Source organism: Cetorhinus maximus, chromosome 35 (genome assembly GCF_964194155.1).
Source record: "Cetorhinus maximus chromosome 35, sCetMax3.hap1.1, whole genome shotgun sequence".
In the NCBI taxonomy this organism is placed as follows: domain Eukaryota; kingdom Metazoa; phylum Chordata; class Chondrichthyes; order Lamniformes; family Cetorhinidae; genus Cetorhinus; species Cetorhinus maximus.
Window position 1 is genome coordinate 4,077,209 of NC_135913.1, and position 8,770 is coordinate 4,085,978.

The 8,770-nt window shown below is 38.7% G+C and overlaps 1 protein-coding gene across 1 annotated transcript in view; it reads right to left on the reverse strand.

Moving 5' to 3' along the window:
- The window catches only part of LOC144671995 (uncharacterized), a 63,136-nt gene extending 56,823 nt beyond the window's left edge, over positions 1–6,313 (reverse strand). Inside the window, exons 1-3 of the mRNA XM_078533930.1 lie at positions 6,193–6,313; positions 4,678–4,835; positions 1,062–1,218 (exon numbers count right to left, since the gene is read on the reverse strand). Of these exons, the coding sequence (XP_078390056.1) occupies positions 1,062–1,218; positions 4,678–4,835; positions 6,193–6,313 (436 nt within the window). The remainder of the gene's footprint in view (positions 1–1,061; positions 1,219–4,677; positions 4,836–6,192) is intronic.
- Positions 6,314–8,770: the final 2,457 nt, after the last annotated feature.

Sequence of the window (8,770 nt, forward strand, 5' to 3'; positions counted from 1 at the left end):
CACGCATTTCATATATAAACTATCATATCTATTAGCAATTCTCTAAGCTTGCATATATGCACACTGTACGCTTCTTAATGGCAAAATATCACGTTATAAAAAATAGCTGAGACATGGCAGGGAAATTATTAAATGTATACAGCCGGCTATAAAACACGTTTTACATATCAACGCTACATTTGAATTATTAGGGTTTAATGGGATGTAATTACAGGTTCGGCAATACAATAGCCTTTTGCGATGAAATTGGAAATAAGAACCATCATTATAGCAGTTGCCATAATGTTGATTGTTGAGTGACTGTTCGTTGTTTAGTTTTAATGATGTCACTAGAATTTAATTGTCCGCAAATTATGTTGCAGCTGTATTGCATCCCGCTGAATGACAATTTAACCTAAAAGTTCCTCTGTAAAAGAGCTATGGATATAACCTACATCATCATCAGGATCAGCACATGGTATGTCTAAATCGCGTTCAATGTAATGAAACAACCCAAAGCGCTTCACAGGAGTAGAAAACCATGTAAGAGATCGAGGCACATGTGGAGGTATTAGATCAGGTGAATAAAAGCTTGGTCAAAGAACTAGGCTTTCCGAGGCATCTTTAAAAGGGGGAAAGTTAATTAGAGAGGCGGAGAAGTGTCAGCAGCGAAACGGAAATGTTAAGGCTCAGGTAACTGAAGGAAACATATCGAGAGCAGTGGTGCAAAAAAGCAGGTGGACAACAACTTCAAGATAATTTTGGGATTGAGGGAAAAAAAAATGCCAGAAACGCCTAAGCCCATACAACAATGAGCATATTGATGATGGTGATTATTAATAATAAAAATATTAATAACTATTAGTGTTGTTATTAATTAAACTATTATTATTATTGATACTACTACTGATAATAATATTACTACTAATAATATCAATAATAATAGTAACAATAATAATGATAACATCAATGTCTCCCTCCAAATAACGTTCTTGTTTTAATAAGGGAAAATACCTTTGCCAAGTTTTGTTTAGGACACCACCTACCTTCCAGATCATTTTCTGTTCCTGGGCTTGACTTACCCATGTCTGGCCATGTCCCTTTATGCTTGCTTTCCTGCAGCTTATGAAGTAGCGCCCACAATTCTCTTTCTCCATGGGCTCCTTTGTCCAGCATTTTATCGATAATCAGTCGGGAAACGTCGCACCTGGGTGGACTTTCAGCACGGGTGCTAATCGTCTTAAAGCATATTACAACGGTATGAAATCAAGCAATGAACAAACTCACTTAAAACAATTTATATATATTTTTTCCATTCTTTGGTATCGTGATGATTTAACAACTGCGTGGCGAATGCTACAATTAAAACATCCTATATTAATGTTTTCGAAGACGAGAAAACCAACATAAATCGAATGGTAAAACGCAATCTACGTTTGTATCGTGCTTTAAAATAATTAAAACACCTATAGATGCTTCAGACGAGAAAGTACCAAGCTCTATTTATCAGCCAATCCGCATAATGGTATTAAGCCAGGCAGCAAAAGTTCGTTCAAAAAGCAGGGAATGCCTGGATCGCAATGGGGCTTTGGAGATTTTTCACGATTGGATTCTGAAGCTGAGGACATAAGTATCACGGGGAGCAGCTTTCGATACCTAATAAACATGATGAAAAAAAAAAGCTCAGCGCATTAAGTAGCATCTGAGGAGAAGGGAAGGGCATTCAGGTTACAGATAATTAAACAGAGATACAATTTTTTTTTGTCATTCTTGGGAAACAGAAATTAGGAAATGTGAAAGACAGAATTTGAGGAGCTCCGAGATCTTTGAAGGTTTCAAGGATTCAGGATGTGACAGAGATCGAGGATCACTGTTGCGTGATGCGAAACGGTAACGTGAAAATTATGAGGGGATGATGTACCACATTTGGAAAAGTGTTCATTGAGAAAAAGCATCATTATTTGCTGGAATTCGGAAAGATCGTGAAGTGGTTTAGGGAATTAAAATTGAATCAAGAGACAGCCGTCATTTTAGGAAAACAATGTGAGCCAAATTCCTAATCGTCACGCAGCATGGGACGTACTGATAATGCACCGGCAGCCCATTTGGCGGGCGATTAGCTGCATTGAATCTATGTAGTTTTTTTTTTTTCATCGTCTTCATTCAACACGTAGGAAATGTATAACAATCAATTATTTACTTTCATAGGCATTTTTCTTCCCACCGCTCTCATTTGAACATCTTATATAATTATAAGCTCTTTGTTTGCAATAGTGTTATTGTGCTTGTGGGACAAGCTTGTATTATGCATTTACTTCCTTCACAAACTATTATCATATTTCCACTAAATGCCAACTTCTATTTCTATAGTGTTTAAAATATTCATTCAATACAACCCATTTAATTCGAATCCCGGATAGAATCCAATTACCGCAAACACTTTTCTTTTCTCAGTTTTTGATAGGTTAATACCGATATCACTTGAGTAACGTCTTTGTTATTTTTTTTTTCTGCGACACGTCTTCGAACTCTCTTTTTCTATTGCTTTCACATTACAGTCCACATCGTATTCAGCTTCTGGAAGATGTGCCGTATATTTATCAAGCTGTAGCATACATCTGTGTACTACTATTGCAAATCATTCCTCACACCAGTCTTCCGTTTTGTTGTTACAATGTATGATGATAATAAAAATGGCTGTGTTTAGATTATTTTATTTTCGTTCCCAATTATTGTTTTAGAACAAAATGTATGTTAATTTTGCCCTTTTGTAATCTATTTTGTTTCTCATGTCATCGCACCACAATCTAGAAGATTTCCAGAAGGAGAAGAGTTTCCTGCATAGTTAGGGACACCTGACAACTCAAGTATTTAATTTAAAAATAAAGCAAAAACGCTTGCATTTGTATGTTGCTTTTCATGACCAGCGACCTTCTCAAAGCGCTTTGCAACCGCGGGAGTATTTAGTTTTCCTTTAGCGTGGTCAGTGCTGGAATGCTCAGGAAATTTTCGAACAACAATGAGACCAAGATCTGATTTTAATGATTCCGATTGAAGTGTGAATAGTCGGCAGGACAGCCATCATTCTCTTCAAATAAGCACTATGTGATATTTTAGATCCACCGGTTCAGGCAGGTGAGGAGCCGATTTAAAGCCTCAGCCAAAACGCGTAACCTCGGACAATGGAGTTCTGCACTGAATTAGCAGGATTGATTACTGTGCTGGAGCCCTTGCAGGGAACTAAACGCGGACAATTGAAATACAAAAGGAAGCGTGCTATCAATTGAGCAACGGCTGACATGATAAAACAATAGATCTTAAAGGGAAACACACTGCAGCAAACTATGTGCTATTCTGTTATTCATTCTAAGCGCTTAAAGCTTAGAGGATGAGGCAGTGTATGCCATTCAAGAAACCTCTGAAATGAGTAGTACGCATTCGTGCTTGATATTTTTCCAAATTTCGATCTTCAATCAAACTTCTGTGGAAAAATACCAAATTGGAGTCAAGCATCTCTGTAGGGAGGAGACATGAGTATTGGTCTTGTCCTGGGGCAATCGGGTCAACCAGTCTCACCACATCTTGTTCGGAATTAAATGTAGAAGATTACACACCTCATGAACTAGGTGATTCTTGCAATTGCCCGCTTGCATATGTGAAACGTGTGATATGGAATTCGGAGTTTGTTTCATTCGGTGCGAAAATTGTACTGGGCATATTATGGAAAAGTGAAAGGGTACAATGATGCTAATCAGAAGACGAATGTAAAGGAATTCTTAGATATTTTAGGAGGAAACTCGACTAACGGTGGCTCACACCACTCAGAACCTGTACTGGAACGAACCAGATGCTTTATTAGAGCATGAACAGAACAGGTAGGCATAGACTTCGTCAAAGTTTGAAGAGAATCGTCCTTATCCTGAATTAATTCCCTGACGTGAAAATCGATATAAAATGTTATTAAAGCTTTAAACATTCACGATTTCATTTGAAGCTGTGTTGCGGGCGGTCAATACATACACTCCCAGTGGTAAATCATCAAATTATTATTTTCGGTGCACTTTGCAAACTCCTCTGTAATCCTGCCATCAAAGTACATTTTTCTATTGGTAGGACAACATAACTCTACACTGCCAAAATCTGCAGTGCGCCAAACCACTTCAGAGAGACGGCCACTGTAATTAATTCATAACAACGTATTTGGCAGGGAATGATCAGGGCGGGATTAAGTGCTGTCACAAAAACATTGATGTTGTTGAGTTTGTCGACGGCAATGCCAGTGAAAGCCAATGGGCTGCTTTGGGTGCACTATTTTGGAGGTGTTAATTGCGTAGCCTGAACTGTGCCATTACTTGCACTGATCCTGACTATCACGCAGGCCTTGCTGAATCTGTCTACTGTCTGTATCGCTAGGTGAGGGACACTGAATACGGATTACATTGCTTGATTAGCGATGACCCCAAAATCTGTCCAGATGAGGGAAGCGCATTCCCAGGTTTTAAAAAATGCGGGAACATATCATGAAAGGACAGTTTAAAGCCTGCTTACACGGAAACCTGTGAGCAATTTCAGGGGCACGACTGGGTATTCAAGAAAACAGTGTAGAACACTTTTATTTTCCTTGTTTGCACATTTACGACATACAGTAATCAAATGTAGAAATTATCATGAAGCCATTGTAGTATGTATAAAACCTACCTCATGCGCAGATTCACTAAACACGTTTTCATTCAAGAAATGCTCCATGAATTTTTCAATTGTATTTTGTAGCAAGCCACAGTGGGATTCGGTGATGCGGCGTATTTCGGCATCCGTGCTCTTCGCCAGCAGTGCCATGATTTTTGTTAACGATTGTCCTGGCAAAGTGTTCATGGAAACATATTAACATGTAGCCCTTGATATGTGGCAATGCCTATTATGAACTTCTTAATTCGATTGTATTAATATTTATTTTGCAGCTTAAAGAAGGGCAATGGCGTCTCACCAGGGAGATATCAATAATTAACACTGCCTCCTTTCAATCTGACTAAAGTACGCGAAGCTGTCCTTAAAAATCTTTGAGTATTTAAAATTATTACGATGCAAAAGGTTTCATTCGTGAGAGGTTGGATTTAGAGAGAGTGGGCTTACTAATTCAACATTCTAAAGCAGAGGGAAGAATGTGTTAGAGAATTAAGTCAGGAAAAAGGGTTACAAATGCAACAGGAGATGTGAAGGTGACTGAAGCGATTACGTGGAAGTGATGAGTATATATATGCATAAAAGTGAAAAGTCGTTACCGAAGGATTGGATTATAATGAGAATTAATTTTAAAAATAGGTAAATCAGAGAGGGGATTATTTATAAACGGAACTGAATATAGATATTGTACTCTTTGTCCCTAAAATAAGAAAATTTGGCAATGCAAAAGGCAGCTTGAGCAATCGAGTGGAAAGCCGACAAAAACGTGAATAAACAAGTAGTCGTATGGAGGCATGTGTTAAGAAATATAACCTGAAATTACTCCGGAAAGCACACTGATCCCACGCATAAAGTTTATTAGCTTGATGTTGTCTACAGTGACAGAATAATTCGATATGGACATGGATCACACATGTTTACTCAGATAACTAATACTTAGTGTAAACCATTGAATGGAACAACGCATGCAATTTTCTCATTTATTTCTTCTTTGTCTGTTTTCACTTTTCGTTATTTTCAAAGAAAGCTCCCACGGAACAGGCAAAATAATAGAATAAAAACAAATGCAACATGTTGAAGCTATTGGAACATCTGAAACGTCGAGAGTTTAATGGTACTGAGCAAAGGAGAACAACGATTTCAAATAAGGTTAGAGATAAAGCAATACATAAACATGCATTCACGAATATTGCAGCTAAACCACTTCTGTTTAATTTATTCAACGGATATTAACTTGGTTGGCAAGGCCAGGATTTGCTGGCATTCCCCAATTGTCCTTCAGAATGTGGTGGTGAACTGCCTTCCTGAATCGATGCAGTTCATATGGTTAAAGTTTATCAATACAATAGTTGATGCATTAAATATTTGTTTTCAGGGAAGTTTGCACGAAGTCTAGTGAAAATGTGCGATTCAAGCAGAAATTTATATCATTGGAAATAACGCGCTATGATGGAGTTCATCAGGAGAACCCATTTTGTTCAGTGTATTATTGTTTTACGACCTGAAATGCAAATAATATTAGGCAACGTTTACCTCGTTCATCACCAGTTCGTTCAAAGCCGCCGGTTGTGATTGCTTCATCTTTCGGGAACCATGTATTTCTATGTATGTTGCTCAGGAAAACTCCAACTATTATTGTCCAGAAATATTTCATTATGCCTTTCAAAGGACGCCAAATGTCCACCTTCCTGTCATCAACGCAATAACAGTGCAAAGTGTAAAACATTACTGAGCTGTCGTTTTTAAATATTCTTTGGAAGTAAAGTTAAGACAATACAAATTTAAAAACCCGTTCACTCGTTACGTTAAATTTATTGTAGTTTTCTATTCATGTTGTAATATTTGTCGTCGATTCCACGGTTGGTCATCGTCAGCTGGCGGGATATTGCACGTTTAACAAGTTTTTCGAAATATGAGATTCACAAAACTGATGGACTACAGATTAATGAGAGAAAGTTGGGAAATCTGTCTGAACTTTCTGTGCACCATATTAGGATTATCGAAGACGTGGCATAAAAGAAAACTTTCCCCGGGGTACCCTTGTCAGTAAAGGTGGAAAATCAAGCGTACCTGACATTTATCTTACCTCAATCCCTTAATTAAAATGACCAGCATATGTGAGACTTTCAAAGCACAACGTATCACGTTAAAGCAGCAGTTTGGGAACCCTCTAAACGTGGAATGTAAACCGACAATTGTGTAAATACACAGCAGTTTAATCATCAAATGGGGAAAAAATAGAGTTAACGAGTCCGAACCATTAAAGATCTCTAAAGAGTTTATTAATGAAAACACTAATTCTACTGAAATGTTATAGATCCATAGGACTGAGAATTGTATTACATTATTCTTATGTACAAACGGCAGTTGTAATTATGTAATCGAGCTAATGATTCTTCGTGTTAAACTAAATGTAGTTCGCACCAACGGCACCACGAACTCCACGGCCTGTAGACCAACACGGAAGGCCCCGAATCCATCCCAACTCGATGGAATCATCAACAGCGACTCTCTGCCCAACTAACACCAACCTCTGGCACCACCTCCAAACCCGCTTCCCCGCCCTCAACCGCCCCTCCCCCACACCCCCGACCGCACTTAACCACACATACACACGTGCCAAACTTCACGATTGGCCAAGGTAAGCATATTACACTGGAGTTTGATATAATTTACATATAAGATATTTCAAGATGTAACACGCATGAAAACGCATTTCAAGTATTAAATGTAAAACTCCGTTGAGAGGTTGTGCAAAGAAGTTTGGACATGAAATCGAGAACAATTTCGAAAATGATTTAGAATGGCAATTATAAACAGTGAAAGCATGTCTAAAAGCGTTGGAGAACAACATCTTTCATTAGCACTGCAAATATTAAACAGCAATGTGGCACTAGGCACATAGAAATCAGGGAGAAATTATGCGTTATGGTAGAACTGATCTACCTACCGGCAACAAAGTGGACTGCCTGGCAGGGGAAATGAAAAAACGCTGAGAAAACAAGTCAAGCATACAAGTAATAAGGAAAAGAGGCACTGTGGAAAAAAAAATACTGTGGAACCCAAATAGAATATTATGTCTTCTACAGGCTCAAGAGAAAATAAAATCTAGCAGGAATTTCGGTCACCATTGCACGGATAGGATATAGTTAAGGATAGGGAAGAAAAAGATCTATGTTTCAAATCATTCTTTCACTTCACTATTTTTCCTGGGGGCAGAACAGCATGACAGTGCATGAGAAAAGTAGATGAAAAAGATAGAACCGTTTTTAATGTAAATGCTAAGAGCAATCTAAAAGTATTAAAGACAGAGTTCAAAAACACTCCAAACCATGATGGAGTTTATCCTCATATTTTGGGAGCATAAGGAAGATAGCACAGGATCATCAGGTAAAACGTGTAGAACTAGGAAGATGAAGGGCAAGAAACGTGGTGATAAGATATAGGCAAAGACTTAAACCATAGCTACGGCAGTTCAGAGGCGATGGCGGAGATTTGTCGCCCAGCAGATAACCTCAAGAATACAACATGGCAGTACACTGGGGACAAGATTCGAATCCCGATGGTGGGTTTTAAAATTAATAAGTAAAATAAGGTTTTTCTAAGAGAAAAAGAACAAGAGCCTATCTGCTTCACTAATGCCCTTTTGGGGCGAAATCTTTTGTCCATACCTGGAATGTCCTACAAGTGACTCCAAGAACACAGCAATGTGGTTGACTCCGAAATGGCATAGCAAGCTACTCAATTGCAAAAAACCGCAACAAAATCACAGAACATGAATGAAAGGGAATGGAAAACCGGCATCAAACTAAGCACAGGAACCGAGAAGGCGATCACAGCCTTGTCGACCCTACAAATTCCTGCTTAGTAACACCTGACAGAGAAACTGACAGACAGTCTCACCGCCTCGTCAAGCAACATCCTGACAGAGGCAACTTCACGGAATCATGCCTGACAGATAATGTCCCAGACACCACCATTACCATCCCTGGATATGGCTTGATCCACTACAGGACAGAACCAGCAGAATTAGCGGCACAGTGGCACACAGTCGGTAACGTTTTGCCCTGGGAGCCCTCAACATCGAATTCGGAACCCATGAAGTCTCACG